Source organism: Corvus hawaiiensis, chromosome 4 (genome assembly GCF_020740725.1).
Source record: "Corvus hawaiiensis isolate bCorHaw1 chromosome 4, bCorHaw1.pri.cur, whole genome shotgun sequence".
Classification (NCBI taxonomy): domain Eukaryota; kingdom Metazoa; phylum Chordata; class Aves; order Passeriformes; family Corvidae; genus Corvus; species Corvus hawaiiensis.
In genome coordinates this window covers 25,690,928-25,714,318 of record NC_063216.1, presented here as the reverse complement: position 1 = coordinate 25,714,318, position 23,391 = coordinate 25,690,928, and the positions used below count along the sequence as shown (strand labels likewise).

General features: G+C 37.6%; 1 protein-coding gene across 2 annotated transcripts in view; it reads right to left on the bottom strand.

The window, feature by feature from the left end:
- POLR3B (RNA polymerase III subunit B) overlaps positions 1–23,391 on the bottom strand; it is a 72,734-nt gene that overhangs the window by 17,924 nt on the left and 31,419 nt on the right. For both annotated transcript variants that reach the window (XM_048300906.1, XM_048300907.1), the window contains exons 16-23: positions 22,507–22,660; positions 21,131–21,205; positions 20,270–20,368; positions 16,602–16,729; positions 9,547–9,756; positions 7,541–7,699; positions 5,997–6,114; positions 5,344–5,486 (exon numbers count right to left, since the gene is read on the bottom strand). In XM_048300906.1, coding sequence (XP_048156863.1) covers positions 5,344–5,486; positions 5,997–6,114; positions 7,541–7,699; positions 9,547–9,756; positions 16,602–16,729; positions 20,270–20,368; positions 21,131–21,205; positions 22,507–22,660 — 1,086 coding nt within the window. The remainder of the gene's footprint in view (positions 1–5,343; positions 5,487–5,996; positions 6,115–7,540; positions 7,700–9,546; positions 9,757–16,601; positions 16,730–20,269; positions 20,369–21,130; positions 21,206–22,506; positions 22,661–23,391) is intronic.

Sequence of the window (23,391 nt, the reverse complement as noted above, 5' to 3'; positions counted from 1 at the left end):
CATAGGAACTTTACAAAATACACATGGCTGAATGAGTCAAGAGCTTAATAAAATGTGTTTTCAGGATACACTATTTGGAAACAGAATTAGAGATTTTTATTCTGTGCCATAAAATGCTAAATCACCCTAATTTCAGAGGTTCAGTTGAGGATTTACTGAAAAGGTCAGAAGGTTACCTGTTTGCTGCTTGAGATAAAAAATGCAGTTATTTTCTTCTTAAGACAGCAAGCTAAGCAGCAGTTTTGTTAAAAATAAATAGAAAAAACAGTATGGGAAGTTTTAATGGCATTCTGACATTTTCTCAAATTCAACTTCTGAAGATAAAAATATGGCAAGAAATCCCTACCTTCAGTGATGCCTAATAACTACTAATCATCCCGCATTCCTGCAGTCGATTAAGAGCAAATTCCTTTTAATGCCACTTCAACCATTTAATTGCTATAAAACCACTGATGCTCTATTAGAGATAAAGTACTAAGTCTGACTTATAACATAGGGGGAAATGACACAAGTAGCCATTTAGAACTAACATTTCATTTTAAATGTTCTGCTTCTCCGTACTGTACAAGTGCCCACTAAAAGGAAAAAGATAAATTCATCTCCACTATGAAATTAGGCAAGCAGATGGCAGATGATCAAGCTAGTAAAAATTTCAGAAAGTAAGCAAGATCAGACTTGCTTTGGTAGACAAGTGGTATTGTCATGAAGTTTATGTAGTTGATAATGCTGTGAATGGATTTTGTTTTGACACTAAAGAACACGGTTCATTTAGGAAAACAAAGACCATCTTTCATGAATTTAAACTTGCTTCCTTGTCTTTAGAGTTGTTTAAGTGCAGATACTTCAGAAAGGTTTAATCCTTTATCTTAGATCTTCAGCTATTAAAAAGCTTCTGTTTGCCAGTTCAAACAATCTCTTGCTTAAATACAGTTTTTCCACTCCTCAGGAATACTGTTCAGTATTGCTGCTTAGTTCTGTGATCTACAGGACCTTTGTTGGAGGTGTTAATCCTTTTTCACATGAGAGACTGAGAAATGTTCTTTCAGAGAAGTGTTATATTGCTTTTTTTCACATCAAAGGAGCCCAACTTTTTCCTCATTGTGACTTGTAGCAAAGCAAGAGGAAATCTGGAAATATAATAATTTACTTTGTATGGAACTCAGATGAAGCTTCTTTAGCTTAACAATCCTTTTGCCTTCTGTGCTTTGAAAAGTGACTTTGCTTGAGGAATACAAGATTAAAACAACAAAATAATTAACCAAAAAAGTTTCTTTATCCTTCTGGAAAATATATGATGCAACACAGTGAAAACAAAGTCCTGCAGTTCAGGACAACTACCAGAGAGGATTTATCTGTGAGACACTAGAAGCTTACTGACTTTCCAGGCTACAGAGACAGTCCCAGACCAAAAGATCTTACTGCAACATCCAGTTTGAAGATTAATACTAAAATAAAGCAAAATATTTGCATTTCAGAAGACAACATGGTGGCCTCATTTGCTTGGGTTTTTTTTCTTCTCCCCATATACTTCTTTCTTGAGAGGCACTGAAGGACAGGCAACCTTTTCCAGTCATCTTGGGAGGAGTGTACTTAAACCACAGACGCACGTGAAAAGAGGGTGTGGTGGACAGGCCAGAAGTGGTGACCCTTGCCAATACCATGTTGACATGTGAGAGGACACAAGGAAGGCAGCAAATACAGAGGCAGTGACATAGATCTGTATTATTACAGAGGCCTACAAAATCTACCTACATATTTAATGAAAGGCTTTTCTGTAACAAAAGGCTAAAGCTGGTTTGTGAGATTTAATCTGTTGTATCCCAGACGCTTTCTAATTCCCTTACTCTGCTTCCTTCTGCTCCAGTGACAAAGCACAGCTTTGAAATACATATCAATTTGGAATACAGCAAAAAGCCCATCAAAAAGTTTGAGACGTGGTTTGTGCAATCTCTTATTTTGCACATATTTCATTATTTAGAACCCACCACTACTACGATTCCCTGAAACCAAATCTCATCTTCACGCATTCCTTCTAGAAAATAAAAATATTACATGAAAAAGACTGCAATGCAGATAGCCATATGCTTTTCCTCCTTCCCACTGAACCAAGGTACTTGCTAGTTTAAGCTCATTACATGTTTAAGTGGCCCTATGACAGGCTTAAAGATAACAGTCACAAATTAAACTTGAAGTGGTAATCACCTGCATTCAGACCAAGACGAGAGAATCAATTCAGAGCTAATTACAAATTCTCTCAATAGAAAAAGTTAAACTGTTAGTATTATAATTTCTGTTTCATGATTGTCTATATTCTTCTGATATGACTGATCCTTGCCCAGTTTGATGTCAGAGGATGGTACTAGATGCAATGTTAAAAAGCTCTCAAAGGAGATTCGCCCTTTCCTTTTCATGCCTTTTCTCCAGTCCTGCTATTGTCAGTATTGGCTTCCTCATTGTACAGTTAAGCTGCAAAACAGTGAACTCCACTGTTCTTGTCAGTATTTTTTTCTTAGTATCTACCAAAAGTTATCTTCTCCTTTCTCCTGTTTAGTGTTACATCTTTTTCTATAATGCACTACAAGCCAGTGAACTGAGAGGTTTATTGCCAGGAAGGCTAGTAAATGAGTCCTAGCAAAATGTAATAATTTGGAATATGATCACTCCTCTGATCACAAGGGATTACTACAGATTGATGTACAGGATAGCTACAGGCACATGCCTGCAAACTCTGTAACAATGTAACTCCGTTGCAATGTTCCTGCTCCTATCTCCAAAACCAAGCTGAAAGTGACATTCTAAATAATTGATGGGTTTGGCTTATTATTACTATAGGTCCCAAGCACAGACACTGGGTGATCAGCCACTGTTAACCTGATGAAATGCCAGGCATAATTATAGGTGCCCTTAAAGTTTCCTACAGCATTTAGGATATTGCTTTTCATCACCCTGGGATTTCCACAGGTAGTTGCTTGCTCTAGGCTGTTAGATGTCTTATGTTCCTTTTGTCATATGGAAGGCCCTTAGCACCCTAAAGCCATACTGCAGCCTACCTGACACAATTCTGCTTCCTTCTGTCATTCTTCTCACTCGTGGGTTCTACATTTGTGGAGCACTCTTTTTATTAATTTTTGGAGGGATATGAAAATCAGTTCTATTTACATTCTGTTCAACTATTTCAATAGGTGCATTTTAATAGCTTAAACTAGGAGAAAAACCTAACCTGCTTAAATTTTTCATGCAAATCCCTGCAAATATTTATCATGATTAACCAAGAGGCTTCTTTAATATAATTCACAGGCTTTTTTAAAAAATTCTAATAAGAAAATTTGTCCTGCACAGTACTGATTGTACTGTTATATAATAACTTGCTGCTAAAATGCTAAAATGCATACCACTTATAAGGAGAAGGGTCCAATTAGACAAAGCTACATCAAGAAATAGGTGCTGCTCTAACAGTGCTCACAGGCTTTTAAGCACTGCACAACTTCACCGTGTATGAGACTAAATAAGTATTTGAAAGAGAATCTACACAAAATTTTCCTGGAGGAGGATCTTCCTTAAGAAAAGGAAAGAATGGGGCAGTTGAACCATTCCAATTGCTCAACTCTTTCTGTTTGCCTCTAAAGCTAATGATCTTCCTCCCCTCACTTACCAAAACTATCCTATAAGGCTGTAGGGCAAGAACTTGACTCAATTTTATAAGGAAAGTCAAGTATGCACTGCTGCATCTTTACTTTTTAAAAACCTTCAACAGTACTGGTTTCCAAATCACTTGGGGACTCTGTGGGAATAGCTTTGTATTTTTAGATCAAAAGCCATATAAAATCAAGAAAAATATTTCAATGCTTATCAGAAGAGTTTCTCTTCCTTAGTAACAACAGAAACAAAGGAAGTATTCCCTGAGAACACAGAGCTTCAAAAACCAGTTTTGTGGGTCTGTGGAAAGACACTGTGGAATTACAAGTGACCTGGGAGAGAGCTGCAAGTACTGAGAAAGTATTAGCAAGTATTAGGTACTCTTAACAGATAACACACAAACTTGAAGCAACATCTAGTAACAGCTGTCATTGTGATCAACTACTGCCTTTTGCACCCATTTTACCTCTTCTGATTGACAGGTTTGCTGTAGGTAGATGTCCTGACCACCTAACCTGGACGCTACAGAAATGTGGATTACTGTGGTTAGCTCTGTATCTCATGACAAGGATGCAGCCTTTCACTTCAGTTACACCTGGCCAGTAGTTATTAAGACAGGATCACAAGGGGTGTACAGGCTGCAGTAGAAAGGATTTGGTAATATCAACCTCTTTGCCTCTCCATCACATCTGACAAGAGACCAAGGAATGTTCTCAAGCCAAAATAAGAGCTAAAAATTTAACAACGCTCAGGTAATAGCACGGCACATACACTAAGGCAGAAGGTCATGCTGTGAATACTACAAATCTCGATTTTCCAAGACTACAGAATGATGAGAACGTGTCAAAACCTGTCCCACACTGACACCAATAGGAACAAAACACGCTTTTAAGTTGGTTACAGTCAGACTGTTTTCAGTCACTTCTTTCTTAACACTCTTCCAACTCTTTTGAGATTCAGAGGATGATCTGAGACTCATATTTTTTTACATTCAGGTCAAAGGTAGTTCACTGCTTTTTTTCAGCAGATATGGAAGAAGGTTCCTGATTTTCATTTTCCTAGTAACATTAGAACTTGAGAACTGCATGCCACCAACAGCTTCCTAGTAGGTACTCATTTTCAAGTTTTAGTTTGAAGATCCAGAGGTGCTCCAGATCACGTCCCAGGTGTATTTTTAAAAAACGTTCTCCCTTTCTTTCTGCTCTCTGCTGGTGCACTCCTAGTTGTGTTCCTGATTTGCTTCCCTTTTACACAATGGTCCTGAGCTATCTACCTGCAGTCTTGCCTTTAGAGCAGAACGTCTGTACCGACCTGCAAACATCTCAGTTTCATCTCTCATCTTTTCTGTCCATTCAGAATCTCTCCAGTCTCTCCCTTGATAACCCACTGACAAATCTATCACCTAAACCCAAATTCTCACTTAGGAAAAAAGCCCAACCAAACCTCAAAACCTGTTCTTGTTTAAAATGGGCAACTACTGTATTTTCCAGATTCATAGATCAACCGAGAGTTGTTTTTGCCAATACTTCTCTGTTTCAGTAACATCATTGCTAAATTAGGTGAACTTAATCAAAAAAAGGGATACGGGCTTCTATCACTGTATTCATAAAAGATGTGAACCAATCAATGGAAACATACATGATGATATTATGTATGTATAGTAGGCATATACAACATGAATTTATTTTTATTAAATGTGTCCTTTACCTTTCTGCCCATGACGACTGCTAAATTTATCTCCAATTTCTGGACGTCTGGTTTGCCTCAGCAACATTTTGATCAAGAAAGCATCTTCGGCATTTGATGAAATCATTACTTTTTCAATGTAAGAATCAGTGGCGCCTTTGTAGCTAGTAAAAGAAGCCAGAACATTAATTTTATTTCGATGAACCAAACACAAGTTACAGACAACTATCTGTATTATACTATCTTGGTAGGCTCCTGACCAAACTGTAATCTTTATGGAACTTATATATGGGGAGAAAAGATTTTATATATATATATACATATATATATATATACATATATATATATATATATATATGTTTATGTATATATGCTTACATATAAGTTCCAGAGTATAGCATATTTCTGGAAAAAAAAAAATTTAAGAGCTACAATAGGAACTAAGGGAGAATTAAGCTGAACTTGTAAAGAACAAGGTATATTTTTTTTCACATGGGCTCTTCCTGACAGCAAAAACTTTCTCATATATTGCAAATTTCTTGATCTTCCATTAAACAAACAAAAGCCAAATATAGTTATAGTTGAAGAAGGGAATTTTCTAGAATTGAATATTTTCTCAAACACCTCTCTCCTTCATGTAATTTGCCCAGCTCTAAAGTTATATTGTAACATACGTTACTGGCACATCTTTGTACTGTGGCTGCTGAGGCACACTGCTTCCTTCCAGAGGTGTCTGGGTCACAGTTGGCATAGATTTGTTCACAAGGACTTGCTTATTTTCTACTTTTTCACCTACAGAGAACAAGAAGAAAAAGCACCATGAAAATGTGTCTGTGTTAGAAATATATTTCAAGCTTTTAAAAAAAATGTAAGATGGAAGACAAATTGGGAGGAATATGCCCAAGAAGTATGCTCTGTTATTTTATTAAATATTGAATGGTAAGAGAATCACTAAACCAGCTTTCTTTGGTAAACCAAATCCGAACAGCTAGCATGCTGGGTGCACTATGAGAACAGCTATTCACCATACCCTGGGTCAAAAGACTGCACAAAACCATCTGAAGTCATCTGCTCTAAGTATGGAGAAAATTAACAGGGAACACTTTAAATGACAAATTTTAGAAATTCACACCTAAATTTGGGACAGCCCACCATTCCACAGTGAGCTGTGCAAGACTACTCTCAATCTCTCCTTGCATTTACATATTTCTATTGATACTGGTGTCATACACAGCTTTTCCCTGCTCCATTCCCCTATCCTGCCCTTTACATTGAAAACCAGATCAGTAAGATGCCCAATGATACAACTGCATACCAAGTACCTACCTCCCACCTCCTCCACTAAATTACACTGAACTTCAGCCTGTTTCTCTTCTGTCCACATGAACTATCTCAAATAGGTTTTTACCTACATGCTGAGAACAGTCTCAGTCTGGAGTCCAGCCCAGTCCTATCTATCCAATACTTCAGAAGATTCTTGCCTTTTTTCTTAATTAACTTTGAAAGCTCCATTGTGATGTGTTGAAGAGCAAAATTGACCCAATTGTGCTACTATAATGGAATTAAGTTTAATGCCCTTTAAGACATTTTTCTTACTAGATCTTAGCAGATCTATTAAGCCATTTTCTAACTAAAGGATGACAGTATGGGAGGATTCTTTCTCAAATCTATTACCGCTGGAAAGTCATACACCTATCTTTGTATTTCTATTTATTTATTTTCTTATCTCTCTCAAAACATCTTTCTAAAGTGTTAAAACCACAAGGTTTTACTTCCTCAAACAACTGATATCTTGCTAGGAGATTTTGATACATGAAATCAAAATATTAAGAAATCTATCTCTATCCTTATGGAAACAACAGTACATGACAGACAAACAGGAAAAAGCTACGGTACTAAAAACTTGCCAGTTTGGGAATATAACAATACAAATTCTAACGCTTCAGTAGATTCACATTATTGAAGACTCACTCTTCTACTTAAGTATAAAGCTACCTTTTTTCATGCATAAACCACTCCCACCCCCCACCAATGACTGGTAACATGCTGCTTTCAGGAACCAACTTTTTAAAATTTTCCATTACAATGGTGTCATCTTCAAGACAAAAAAACTCCCCAAACGCTAAGTATAAAACAAGGTGCACAGGAAATACTGACAGAACATTAATTTCCACTTAGACAATGACCATGCCATGAGTGAACATGCAGTCTGACCTACCTGGAGAGCAGATACCATCAGCATCTAAAATCTCGTGGCGCCAGATTGGTTTACGGGTAGCTGCATCCAGCATCGGCCCCATCACTTTATCAAATGTCTGGTTTGTGTAACGCTTCAGCGTACACTTGGCATTCTTGTACACAAGACACCTCCCGAAACCTAAAATGGAACACAAACTCATCTGCCTAGGAGTTCAAAGATCCTTTAGAACACATGATCAGAATGAACCAAGAAGTCTGATCCACCTGCTGAGCTACAGAATATGAAATATTTTTCATTAGTTAGATTATTCATTAGCTTGAATATGCATAACGTTGTACGTGGGTACCTAGTGGTGCACAATTTAAACATCAGATCATGTATGCTGCTTTTTTTTAGATAGTGCACTACAGTCTAATCCTGAACTGTGCTAATCTGCCTCTGTATCTCTGCACATACATGCACACATCATTTCTCTTGAATCGTTTTTGTGGTCTCCAGGAAGATGTAACATGGGAGAGGAGACTGTAACAGGGGGAGAGCAGCACCCCTTCCTTTCATGAGGTCTAAGAAACCTGAACTTTTACTCGTGTTTGTGGCTGGCATAAGATAGCCTACCAGGAAAGTACTGACCAAGTGTTTAGTATAATCAACCCATTACTCTTTTTTCCCTCAGCTGAAAGAATTCTGAATTACCTGTTATTATAAAATAACAGGTTTTGGGCTTTAGATGAGAAAAGTAGAATCTCTGGAATTTCTCTACAAGTACAGCAACTAACCACAATACTAAAGACTTTAATCACATTTAGAATTACAGAGAGCCAAGAGCAAGGCTTGCTAATAATCCTGCATTATTTTAGTTCATTTGAAAGATGGTTGTGGCCACATACAGTACATCTATATCTTTAGATTATGTCAAGTAATTCCTGACAAGCACCACAGTCCCTGTTAAATGTTACCAGTCTACCAGAAAAGAAAACATTCAGTTTTAAATCATGCCTGTTGTTGTTTTAGAAAAGGAGGCATAAATTAAATGCAGCAGACATTAATGCCAAAGATACATGTCTAGGAATACTATTATTGCTGCCTAGCAACTAGGAGGAAGGGAGCTGGGGAGGGGGGCAATAAAGTGATGGAAGAATCTGATTTTGGCCACCCGAAACTAAAACCAATTTGATCACTGCACTACGCCTGCTCTCATAGGAATTTATTTAGGAAAGGGAGAGAAGAGAGACTAAGTTTTCAGGCAACTCTCCTCCAGCCCTCAGCAGCATTAACACGAAGTGCTGAAGAAGTGTAGAGAGTGCGAGACAGGCTAGACCTACACAGACATGGGCCCCTGTTAGTTAACCTTCCCTTTGGTACTTACGTACTTTTAGTACATACACTGCACCACAGATTTGTATTTTAAGGAAGCAGGTTGATTAATTTGGCTCTGCATAAACACTAGATTATTTTGCTTTAGACAATACTATTATTTTTCCTCAGAAAGTAGGCAATACTGCTATTGCACCCTCAGAACACCAAGTTCCCAAAGATACAAACTGCCTCGGGTTGTATTCCTTTCCTAAATACATTCACAAGTCTAATTTCATCTACTGCTTTTGTTACTGGTGGAAATAATGAGACCTCTCTGTTAGTAATGAACAAAGGTTCAGGCAACCATCTAAAAAGCAAGCCTAACAGAACAGATTAACTCATGCCTTATGCTTTTGGTAAACTAAGTACTTACACTTTTTTATTTGAGGTCAGAAGTTAGCCTTTTTGTCTTATAATATCCTGACTCAGAAGTTTATATGCATGTTGGCAACTTCACCACACTATTGTATGCATGGAGTTACAATCACTAATACAGAAAACAAACAAAAGCATTCAAAGCAGTTTGGGAATTCAATTTCTTAACTGGAGATCTAATGCTCGTAACTGCAATAAAAGTTACTAAAGGATAACACAAGGAGAAAACAAGTTTATAAGAATATATATTGGAACACACACTGGAGAAGTGGGAAAAAGTTGATGGATCTTACCTCTGTCCAAAGAGGCCTTATTTAAGACAAGAGCATCTTCAATATCATAGCCACTGTAGCTCATCACAGCGACTGTGGCATTCTGTCCAGCAGGGAGTTTCTCAAAATCTATCAGTTCTATTGTTTTTGTTTTTACCATTGGCTTCTGTGGATAGGCTAGCAGATACATCAGAGTATCTATCCTGTTTCTTTGGTTGTATCCAATAGTACCTGCATGTAAAAGAAAAACAAAAGCAGTGAACATTAGTGAGTATTCTAGAAATGTTTTGGGTAAAAAATCACCAAAAAGCAAATTAATTAAAATCACACAGAAATTCTTCAAGAAAAGAAGGGGAAAAATAATAAAAGAATCCAAACCAAAACAACTTTACATTATTATATTTAAATAAATATATAAGTAGTTTCTTAATTTAAGCTTCCAGAAGAATTATTCATTTTCTCTTAAAGAGGAAAAAACTAAACATCAATATAAAAAGAACAATAACAAAAGAAATAAAAGCTGTTTGACTAAATGCAAATAAGATGTTTTTTTTTTAATCACAACACTGAATCCTGCAAGTATGAAGTTTCCTTTTATTGTTCTCACAGCCACTAGGTTTGGGTTTTTTTGTGGAGTTCAACTTGTCTTTCAGAGACCTGATCCAAAATTTCATGAGAATCAACAGAAAGACTATTGCTGAGTTCAAGAGAAACTGTGGATCAAGCTCTTCATCCTCAACATCACATTTCCTTCCTTTTTTGGGCAATAATTAGTTCAACAGCAGCCTGTGTTAGAATGTGACAAAGTATTAACAAAGCACACCACTAGCAGCAGCCAAGTCTGATTTATTTTCTGAAATTAGAAGCATCATTGATAGAAAGACTACAGTAGAAGTCTACTCGTAATATATTTGTCTTTTTACATGAAATTAATTTTAAATTTACAGTTCAGAATTCAACCTTTTGTATAGACCTCCCAGCTTGAGACTGAAATTTTTGGCCCTGTCCCATCAGAATGCCAAAGTGTCTCCTGAAATCTGAGGAAAAAATAATTAACACCCAGCAGGGAAACATAAACCGTTGTGTAGCAGAACAAAAGTTAAGGCAATCATATGTTATTGGAGTTTGCTGTACCAAGACTATGCTATGTCTCTAAGCAATTCAGAAATTACAGTCTGAAAAGTTAACATTTTAAAGTTTTAAGTGCTAAATATTCTGCAGTACTTGTGCTTAGGATGTAAGTCTTTCAAAACCCTTCCATTTTCTCCTGCAATTTCAGAGTCTGGCTGCTTTCTTGGAAAGGTCAAGGCAGTCAGTGTATAAGGAAGACTTCACATAGCCAGGAAGCACATCTGAACACAAATCTGCTCACTAGGGAGGTCAGCTTCACATTTTACATGCACCTACTTGCAATTCCCATTTACATAAAATGTCTAGAACATCAAACTATAAAACCATTTCCAAAGACCTATCCTGTCCTTGGCACTAAGCTCTCTCTCCTAAACCACAACAGGTCTACCCTTCCCAAGGACAAGAATGGAGAGAGAGCTCAACAGCTACCATCTGAAAATGAACTGTTACAGCTGGCCTGGACTTTCCCTGGTTCTAGAAAGTAGATTCAATGACGTGGGCACAGCATTTTCAAATGACAAAAAAAATCTGGCAGAGTTGACAGGCTTTACTTGTCTCTTGCTTTTTAGTAGTTGCTTTTCTGTCTTTTTCTTGGATAATCATCCATGAAAAGTATTTTTTTGTCTCCAGTAAGACACAAGCTGGTAGAGCCTGGATTCCTCAACACTGAAGACCTTTGCAGTCCCACCCTGCAAGGCCCACCACCTGAAGGCCCCACTATCTCTGATATTATCTTAGAATTCAATTAGACATTGTTCCCATTCTACTTTTGACTCAAACCCCCTGCTTTCCTAGTATACAGATAAGAAAATATGCTTCCAAATTAAAAACTTAAGAGGTTTAGACCATTTTCCCCCTCTGTATCTAGAATGAATAATTTGTGTCCTTTCAGGATAGGTTGCAGTGAAGCTCAGTTTAAATGTTTCACAGATAGGTACATTTTCCTGGTGTTGAGAGAACTCTTTCCAAGAGAAAGTCACGCCAAACATCACTTTCAAAACGCTTGCAATTTTTTTCTCCTCTGAGATGCTGTACCTGCTATGGTTCACTGGTTAGGGATGCTAAGACAGGATGAGGTCTGGAGCACCAGTTTTACCCATCTTTTACACTTTAAGGGTGTCCTTTACACCCCAGTAACAATCTGTGGAAGTCCTCTATACATCAAGGATTTCAGACGACACTTTTACATATTTCAGGTAACACAAATGATTTCTTTACAAATGTTTCACGTATTTCAAAACTGGCATTTTTCTCAGCAGTTCAGATAAGCCTAACAGAACTGCTACTGTCTGGGAGCCAGAAGCAACTGACATTACTGAGATTGTGAGCCTCAATAATGAACTGTATTCAGGCTATTCTTCAGGAGGTGAATGCTGTATCAAATGGAAAACATATACATATATATCAATGACAGATATCCTAGCAGGAAAAACACTGGTTAGAGAGTGATTCTAGAGCACAAATAAATTAGCCAAAAAGCATGCCATATATCAGCAGTATTATTCCTAATTGCTAGGATTTAATGGTTATACAAATAATGCTTTCTCTAAACTGGGCTAACAAACCACAGCCTCAAACCACAATCTGCTTATTTCAAATAAAGCAGCAGCTCTCTTCAGAGGACTGGTGTGTTAGGACGAGCCCTCTGTGTGGGCGTTGAAATGAAGGAAGTCACTAGCTTTATTTCTGTTTTCTCTCTGAAAGAACAGAGCCCTTGTTTGCTCCAGCCAAACAACCAAGCAAAAGTAAAGTATAATTAAAGTTCACCATAACAAACCCTGCTCACAATGACTCGCATTTATAATTAGCCCAACAGCAAGAACCAATTTTTTTCATTGGTAATTAGCCCTGGTTAAAGCAAAACACACAAGGTTGACCTGGATACAACAAAGATCATTTTCTTGCTTTTCTCAGTACTTGATACATTGTGAATGCACGTGTGCATTCTTTCCTTTTTTCCGTTTCCTGACAGGTTTTTTTTTCTTTTTAAGAATCATTTGAGTATCCTTTAGTGTGAAATAATCACTATAAAAACACTACCTACTGATATTTAGCATAAACAAGGCATTGTTATTCCGATGCTGAAAGTTTTGAGAACTCACCAGAACAAACAGCCAGCTAAAATAAGCATTAATCCAATTCTCTGGTGTATTACTTACAACACTAAACTGTACAATCAAAATTAACAAGGACACAGAAATCAATCTACTTGAGCCAAAAGGGCTATTACTGCACATGCCAAGAAAAGAATTGCTCTAATTCTGTATTTCCTCTGTTTTCACCATGGATTTTCTATGATTCTGTCCTTTTATATGAGCACAAAGCAAGAGAGGAAGAAGTACAGTTTCTAAATGCTGCGATAAACCTTGTGGAGGGGACTCCAACTCAGGTCAGACAGATTGTTACAGTACATGCATTAAGTGATCTGGACATTAAGTATTGGAAATACTCCTTTCAAAGTAGAAAGATTAAGGGGTGGGTTAAAAAGATTATGGGTAAATTAGAGGGGCTGGGGGGAGAGTAGTTTGGCTCATTTCTGCCTCAGTACCTCTGTGCCTACTACCGAGGAGAGGAGAGGTGTCAAAACGAGATCGTGTCGCAGAGCACAAACACTCCTCAAAGAGCAGTGGCAGAACAGAGCTGTGGCCACAGCACACCCAGATCCAGCTGTGATGACCAGCAACAGCTGGTTTTGCTTTAAGGTTTGTTTAGATTCTCTGCCTCTAGGCTAGCTGTACAAAATTTGGGAGGACTCTGACTCTCAGTCCACCAAAGAGCTTTAACAACTGTCCAAAACCCCCAGCACTCAGTTCCTTGAAGTATATTTATCTTCTCAACTCAATTTTAATGCATTCAGCTGGCTACAGTGTGAGGCAGAGCAGCATAGAAAGGACTTTCCTACTTCACAGAAGCAAAGCAGAATGTACATGATACAGCAAGAGGCTTTTTCATTGTAATATCAAAGTTTTTGCTTCACAATAAGCTTCTACAACAAAGCTCTCACCCACTTACATTGGTCCCCTCAAATACTTCCTTTTCTTTCAGAGGCTAAAGTAACAATCAACACCCAAACCTTCCTTTCCTTAGTCAAGACTTGTGTTATGCCATTTGGGTTGAAGCTGCAGTGCACAGTAGGGCTCTGAGTGTACAGCTTGCTTTGTGTACCCACACCAGCACTTTCACAGCAGCACATGTGCATGTGCAATATGGGGGATTACTGGCAGGAAAACTGTATGTTTTCATTCCTCATATTAGGCTTTTACACAGTCACAGATGTACAATGTGTAAAACTGTTTTTTTATGTCTTAATGGAATTAAAAAGCTCAATTTAGAACTATTTCTCTAACTGTAGAAGCCTTTGATCCTCTTAAGCGTTATTTCACCAACACATTAAATGCAAACAGTACAAACTCTTGTATTTTCATCTTAAATATTGCTGAGATTTTAAGCTACAACTGTTAACCTTGCACTGAAATGTGAATGTTCAACTGAGGTCCTTGCAGCTGCTGTTATATTTACTAGCTAACTTCCTCTCAGTCTTACAATTCAACCTGCAACATATGGTAAATTATCTATGCCAAAAGTGAGAGATTTAATTTCGATTTAATTTTACTGAAATTCAGTCTGGTCACTCAGCACAGCCCTAGTCCTCCAACGAGATGACTCATGTACCCATGAAAGGGAGGTATTTTTCAGGCTATGTAATGCTATCCTGAGGAAACATTAATATTTTAGGACCTAACACTTGTCAGGAACATTTGATTACAGGCCTCACTGGAATCTCTGCTGTCCACTCTCCATTTACTTGTGCTTTCACAGACTGTCCAAAGCAGCTGGCAGAGCCCTGTGATGCGGCCAGAGGGGGTGGGGGTCAGTGTTGACAAGCACAAGGCTCTCCTTTCCCAGCCTGAACCCTGGGGCTCCCTGCACTGCCCCAGGTTTTGACACTCAAGGGAGTGACACAGAGGACTTGGACATGAGACTTTCCACATGGCAGTGTTGGACGAGGAGCTGCTCTGCAATTTCAGTACAAGGAAAGAAAGCACAAAAAGTGGATGGTTACTTAAAGGTTGGAGTTTGAAGCACTACATCACATCTCTTCACCAAAATAAACAGAAAAAAGTATGTGCAATGTTTCAGGAATACCGTCTAGGTCTCATCTGATTGGTAAATGTACAAAAAAAATCTTCTCTGCCCCTACATATTGCCACTCATTGTGGCGTTTTTTTAAAGCAGTTATTACAAAAAGCTTCAGGTGTTTGCAGACACTTCAGACAGACCAAAATATAGCTCAAGTCATGTGCCAACTTTTAAAATTTACTTTTATCTAGCTGCTTATTCTTTGAGTCAGGTGTTTTGTCATAACAAACTGAAACAAAGGCTTTTTTTATTGCTCAAGATATTCAATGGCTTTTGTGTTCCTAGCGTCAGCAGGAACGTCAGAGGATTGTATCCAAGGAGCTAAATGTGCAAGACCTAGGGTCAAAGCAGCTGAATACACCAACCTCAGAAAACACAGACAATGAATTGCAAATGACACTCAAAACAAAACGGGAAAAAAACCTTCACACAGAAAACTACAAAAGAACTCCACAGATACTGAATTGGCTTTCTGTACACACTGATCCTGCTTAACTGTGTGTGGTAACTAACCAAACCTTCTGAGACTAATAGTCATAAAATAGAGACTCAGGGGTGGGGGAAAGATAATGGGATGGGGGAGAACTGTAAGGAAAAAGATTGCATTGCTCCTCTTTCCACCCACCCACCCTTTAAAAAAAAATTAAATAGAGGACATGCATCTTGCTACTTTCTGCCATTTTCATGTGCTCAACATGACAGTTCAGCATAAGGCAGTTACTTTGCTATTAATTCTGCTGGAGAAGTCTCACAAAAGGTGCAGTGTTTCAGCTTTGAGCACACAGCACAAAATAAATGCTTTAGTAAACCTAACTGAAGTGGCAGTTTCTTCATGACACAGAGTTGTGCTACTGTAGCTCCCAACTTGCAAGGAAGCCATCAATTCAAGGCATGAAACTGGCATGTAGAGCACCAGTCTGAATGCAACTGTCTGAATTGATGTACGACTGCTCAGGCTCTCCTTGGGACTCACTCTGCCTTGATCACAGGCCATAGGCTTGGACACTTTAATACTGGTTTAGCTGAGTATTAAAGAAAGGATTAGAACTTAACTGCTGTCAATTACCCCCAACAGCAAATTTACAAAACAGTTGGGTTTTAATGACCAGATATGACACTGTCAAATGAAATAATAAGTGATCAGAAAATTAGTTTTGTTTCAGTCGCTTTGCTGAGCCATTACTCAGCCTCTTCATGCAAAACAGCAAAAGCCCAAAATCTAAACTATGGCTGCAGAAAGTGTTCAAATAACTAACCATTCTCTTTCACACTTGATTCTTCTCGTTCTCTGATATCAATGCTAACTACTGATACATTTATTTTTAGGACACTTACTCAACCAGTCAAGGAAATGCTCCTCAATCTGTGCTCTGTCTCTCTTTGTGAGAACACTTTTTAACTCTTTTTTGTCTGGAAACACACAGCACATTGCAGCATAAAGAGAAAAAAATCCTCACTCTGCCAATCCTGCAGATATGCTGAAAACTTGAAAGTCAGGATGATTTCCAACAAAACCCAACAGAAAAAGCAAAAGTGTCCCAGTTTATTAAAATTTTCTTTTAAGTGTTAAGATCTGCAGATACGGTCTTCATGAAATAAACCTCACAGGTACTTTATTCACATTAAGTTTTTCAACTTTCAGAGGTAAATTCTTTTTGCCTCAAAGCTAGGGAAGTGGTCTTTCACTTTTCCTAGCAAAGTTTTTTCTGTGAACCAGGAAAGAAAGATTTTCTGTTTGTCACTTTTGCTACATAGCTTCAAAAACTACATAACATTTCAAAGAAGAATAAAAAATGAAGTCTTACCCATGGCTTGTTTCCCCATGGCACACTGGTAAGTGTTTCTTGGGGACTGGTTGTGGTGAGGATATGGAATCAGCCCAGCACAGACACCCAGAAGTGTGAAAGGCTCAATCTCCAAATGGGTTGTATCTCTTAAAAGAAAGAGTACCAATTATGGCAGGCTTGTGAACAAACAAGTTCTGTAGAATTTATTTAAGTCAGCAATATCTCATAACACTTCAAATTCAATTCTGTTCAGGAGAATGTAAGTCAGTAGGACCTCAAAACATGGATTCACTACAGGATTTTTATTTTTATTACAAAAACCCAACAACTTTCTTTTGGCTTTAAGTGTTTCCACATGAAAAGAAATGAAGGAGAAATAAATCAGGATTTATGAAATTCCACAATGGAGGAAAAGCCTCCAGATAACAACAACCTGAGGGAGCTGAGTAAGACAATAAAACATCAGTTTATACAGTAAGACCCAAAATGCCTTAAGGAATGTCTTCTCATGTAATGAGAGCCCTCTGCATCAAATTACTAATCTCAGAGATCCAGAAATCCACTGGGGAGATGGAAGAAGGAAGAGCACAACAGATTCAGGTATTAAAAAAACTGTTTTAGTTTTCCAAGGTCAGCTATATCAGTTAAAGAGAAAACATCTGTCTCCAAACCAGATCCAGTGCCATGGCTACATGACATAATATAACACTACTTGAAAAGCTCTGCAAATATTTTGGAAGTGATTATGTTATTAAAAGACAGTATTGATGAGAAGTAAAAAGACAGGGAAAACGAGTAAGACAGAGAGACAATTTGTTCTACCTGGCATGAGCTTCAGAAGAGAAAGTCCTGCTCAATAAAGACAAACCATAGCATGCATTGGGATGCAAGTGGAGAGATTAATAACTAACGATGAAGTGTACAATAATGCTTGGTTGGAGCAGACACGAATTTAAATCAAGATAAGTAATTAGGAAGCGGGGAATTATGAAATACAGATGATTATAACTAAACCTATTCAAAGCCTGTCTTTTATGTCCTGGATTTATTACAGAGAGCTTGGGTTTATGCATACATTGCTTCTCCCAGTCATCTAAACCCAATGCATTCTGAAAATCCCATCTTTAATGTTTGACTTCTCTTGGAAGTCTTTTGGAAGACTTTCTTTTAATTATTTAAATAAATTACTTTGATTACTAAACTTTAGGACCTTGCCAAAGAAGTGACTCAAAAGTCTTTATTATGGCAACAGTCAAAAGACAGCCAAACACAGTAAGCTCACAAAGGCTAAGGAATTACCCACAAGCACATACAGACTGAAGACAAGTGCCAGCAGGAACTTGGACAAACAACATATGTACTACTGGAAGAATAATGAAATCTGAAAGCTGAAAAAAAATAGATCTGGAAATCCTAAGGAGTATGCCAACAAAGCTATCTATCAGTCCTAGAAATCTTTATAAATCACAAGTACACCTGAGCAACCTAAAAATCACCTGCTGGCCAGAGGACAGCCACTATTTTTCTCCACTTGACAAATGCGATGTTAACTAAAGCCTGTCTTAAGAAAATACTTATGGGAGAACCCAAATTGCAGTCAAGTAGTTGCAGAATGGTCTCAAGAACAAGTAGCAAACTTGAAGCAGAGACTGCTCCCCCATTTTGCAGAACTTAACAGAACTGCTGACACTTTTCAGACAGTAAAACCAGAGGCTCGAGACTTACTGATAGTGAAGTTTGCAAATTTCTTCAGTGGGTACAAGTGCATGGAACCAGATATACATTTGCATACAGGGTACTCAACACAAGTCTTCTTCCAGTGAGGTCAATCCTATTTCAACCAAAGACGATGCAACCTACACAGATCCTACTACCCCATGAAGTATTCCACAGTGCTAGTGGGAGACCTTCAAACTTTACAGGGCAGTTCAATTTCTGCAGGTCAAAAATGCCACTGCTGGAACAAGGCCCAAGAAAGAAAGGCAGTTTGAAAAGTTTGAAAAGCAGAGTTACAAATGTGTAAAGAAGAAACTGAATGCATCAAGAGCCAAATACTTCCAAGAAAACCCCTCTAATTGGATTGGAAGAATAAAGAGAGGATACTGTAGCTAAAAGAAGCCTATATTACAAAAGCAGGAATGTTAGTGGGATATTTACAATAGTGGGTTGTATCAGTTGCACTACCAGAACAAGTTGTACCAACATGGTCACACCATTTAAAACACAAGATGATCATCCAGGGAAAGGGGGTACACAACTCAACTGTTAAGGATGTAGGGAATATCATTACCAAACATAAGGAGCAATGTGCTCATATGATGCAACCTCAGATACTTAGGGCACTGTTAGCACTGAAGCCAAACTCAAAACAATTGATGGACAATGTAAGAATCTTCTGAGCTTCCTGGCAGTTGTTGTGGAGTCATTTCCTCAGACTGGTCTACTGGAACTTCACTTTCTCCTCCTCTTTTGGACTAAACAGTGATTTCATATGATGCACTCCCATTAACCTTCCTAGCTGAGTCAGTTGTCCTGTAACTTAAACTTTCAGCTCTGGTGCTTTGTGGAAGTTATTTATTTTGGCACAAATGACAGCAATTGTGTGCACTCTCCTTTGCTCATGTATACAGAACTCAGTCAAGAGCATGCAAGAGTAATTTCTTAAAGTGATGAAGTCTTCAAAAGCCTGGGTAGGAGCAATGCAATTTAATTAGCAGAGTTAATGCATTACATTTAGCAAAGGTTAAAGATAATTGAAGGTCTCATCTAGCTCCACTGAAATCAATGATGTATTTCTATTAGCTTCCAGGTGTACTTGACCAGGACAGATTATTTAGAAAAAGAATTTTCTGCATAAATCTACTGATCAAACATTTCATGGAGATAATTTCTAGCATTTCATATGCAGCCTGCAGTTTACAGGATATTATCAGAGAAACATTAAAAATCATTAAAAAGATAGGAGGAATTAAAATTTTAAAAGAATCCTTCCTTTAATGTGGGCTCTTTAACCACAGTCAGAAAACAGGAGTGAAAAAAAAAAAAGAAGCAGGTCCTTCAGATATGTGGAAAATATAACAGATCTGGAAACCTTTCTGAATTAAAATCACATACCAAAAATGATCTTAAGACATGTGGTAAAGAATACACAGAATGATGCAGATATTTTTATCAGGGCCTATTTTACATCCAAAAGTCAAAGGCAAGGTCTCATTCCAGCACTTCACTTATTGCAAAGTGGGTGTCTAGGGTCCCTCTACAGCCAGAAGAGAAATTTCCAAACAACAACCTTGATACGCTAACATAATCAAATAACATGTGGAACCATTTGCCTTCTGGATACCTACTGGATAAAATTACTTATGATGAGCAGTCCAATGAACAAAAAAAAAAGCGCCACATTCAGAGAAAGAAATAATATACCTTTAAGTATTTAATATTTTTGAGAGTAAGTAACAGGAATAGATCTCCCAAAACCTAAACCATTTTTTGTAACTTGCCATGGATAATTTAGGATGTGTGCAGACAGATTTCTTTCTTTCTTTAGCTTTCATCTGGAGTAGTTTCAACCACTAGCAAGGGAGCAGTGTGTACATGTGGAAACAGTAACATTATTTATATGTTTGCATTTCTGAGAGTTACCCTATGAAAGTTTTTCCAGTACCAGTTACTGAATGTGTACTTACTTATTGATTGTATTTTCATATAGTGCAATGTTACAATCATTTTCTTCATTCACATCCAAATATTCGACGAGGCCCTCATGCAAGAAGTCTTCAAAATTCCTACAGATAAATTAAAAATTACACTAGAAGTACTGTCTCATATTTTTGCAAGCATAAAATACTTAGTACATATATTAAAGGAATGTAATATGTAAAGTTAAACCAAATAAATACTTCTACATGTATAGTTCTGTGCACATTACATATTGAAGAAAAATGTATTTTTTAAATTAATCCTGTTGCCCATTCACTGCTTCACAGTCTGACAGGTGAATGTTACTTACTTGAACAACTCAATAAAATCTTCCCATATGTACTCATCATCACTGTAAATGTAGGCAAATATAGGGATAATCATGATGAGAGATTTTTTTATGATGGTTTTTTGAAATTTAGTTAGGCTAAATTTAAATGCCTTTCTCTAAGTGTGGTTTTCTTAAAATACACAAACTAAGAATTCGCAAGGACTTCCAAAAACTCGGAATGTGCCTAATTTAGGGCAATCAAGTTGATACTCCTGTGAGGTGTTTTTCAATCAGGAGAAGGATGATACTACCTCAAACCTTCCACCTGCAGAAAGATGAGGCTGTAAGACGTATTTATTCTGTGTACCTACCAAATCTCACAGCAGTAACAAAATAAGACCACTGGCCTTAATTTGACTTTAAACAGAAAATCTCCAGTACAGAGATGATGAATTTATATAGGAGAGCAGACTTCCCTAATTAGCTAACCCCAAGACTGTGAAATACTGACTGACTGACCTATCTCCACACAGTATTTAGTTGGTGAAGACGAATATGGTCTGCTGGAATTGTGTACCTGTATCCCTGAGCCAGTTCTTCCATATGCTTATTTGTAACTGCAGGTTTTTGCTTCTTGACAATTATGTAAGGCCTGAAATAAAAAAAATAAAAAAAGAAGAAAAAAAAAAAAGGATTACCATAGCAAATACTTAGGCAGGTAACTTAATTTATACTTACAGTAAGAACCCTGACTATGCACAACCTATTCTATAAACTATTTAAAAAATTTATCAACCTTTAACTGATAAATCCACATAAATACAATCAGTAACTATTCAGACCTTAGTTTGATATAACTTTAAAAGTGTATCAGAAAATCAAGCCTTAAATTTTGACGTGAAAGCCATTTTTTTCCCCTTTAAATCTTTAAAATTTTCTAAGTTTCACCTATAGATTTTGATGATGGCTTTAAAAGATGTGAGATTTCCCAACCTACGAAGCTACGAATAGCATTTAGTACCATGGTTATTGCAGGGATTTTATAGAACAGCAAGTGAACAGTTTGTGCTCAAGTGTCCACATGCAAGGTTGCATTCTGTCATTGCCTACATGATGTAAAGTACAGGCATTTACTATGGGGGATCTCTGACGAATCCATAAATTTCAACAGCACATGGATCTCTGAAGGCTTCCCTACCACACAAAAACACTGGCACAAAAGATGGCATGCAAGAAGGCAATGTCAAGGGCTGTTGCTATTTGGACAAGTTGCTTTTATAAAGAGCAGCAAACAGCTACAAGATACTTGTGGAGACCCCTCTGAAGTCTAAATAACTGTTAGAAGACTAATAAACACTTCTAAATGGTTGATAGGGATATCTGAACAATTGCAGGGTGAGGGGTGCCACAAAGCAAACTCGGTAAAGCCTTGCAAATCCACATGATTCCCCTTGCTTTTATTTTAAAAATTGGAAGCTTTACTGCCATCTCCCAAATGACATATATTAGCCCTGACTGGAAAAGTAATTTCTCTGCCACTGAATATGCCCCTACTCTGGATGTCTTGACCAGGTGTGACTAATTGATAGTTTGTACATTTACTATTTTGGAGCCTCTGACATGCCTCAAACTGCTTTCAACATGCTCTGAGATTCATTTAATTAATAAAGTGGAATGCCACCAGTAGTGGTGACAGCTGCTTTGTTGAAGTACACACAGAATACGCACACAGCCAGGCAATGCTAAAATATGCATATATTCATTAACCTGTTCTGCTTCTTCCAGCCTCTGTCTGTTTTGAATCAGGGCAATTTAAGGAGCAAAGAGATGCTCAAGTCTTACTGAATTTGCTTCAATCTGTTCTTGTGAAAGTCTTAGCCCAGTGTATTTACAGCGCATAGAGCAGTGTTTATAACCAGTTCAGTAGTGAAGTAATTCTGATGAGAACTTTACCTGCACAATCTCCCTCCATCAGAGGAGATGTAGACACATCTGTCAGACAGATTTGTAGAGATGGAAACAAATTCGTTGATATAACCCGCTCGACGCATTATCCGAAAGGTGTTGACTAATTTCTGGTGATCACGTATGACACCAAGGATGTTACCTGTTCAGAGAGAGAAGAAACACCTGGTGCATCCTTTGCACATCCAAAACTCTGTTTACAAATTCTGGTCACGTGTAACATGCACAGAAGTACTTCCTGCTTCTTGCAAATAATGAGTTGTTGTAAAATTTCCCTTCTCTAACATGAGTAAGAATTGGCTCTTTTTTCCTCTCAATTCAGAATTGTCAGAATTTCACAAGTCATCAACCTGCATGCTTCCAAACAGCTTGAGAAACCAAATGATGTGCATCTTCAGCTTTCTTCAAGTATGCTTCTGCTCCGGTGCCCATTCATCAGTTGGTGCAAAGTTAACAACTCTGAAGTCTGCAATTTCACCTATACTGAAATGGATTCAAGGTTTGCAAGAACAGACCAAGGAACTGCTCTGCTGCCTTGTCAGAAATTTTAGAAAGTCCTGATATTTTGATATATGCAATCACTTACAACAGCACCGGAATTTCTCTTTCAGGTACTTAGCTCAACTCAGCTATCTTAGCAGGGCACTTCAGCTCAGACGTAAGTATTCTGATGCACAATGAACGAACAAGAGAGTAAAAGTAATTTAAAGAGTCATCTGACTAAAGTAATCTTAATATATAAAATAAATAACTGTGATCACATTTTAAAAACTTTAAAGAAGACAAAGGGTGAGCTTGTAAGACAACAGAAACAATTTGTACTTAACCGATCATCTGCCTTCTTAGGTCGAAAGTTCAAATCAGGATCAAGTC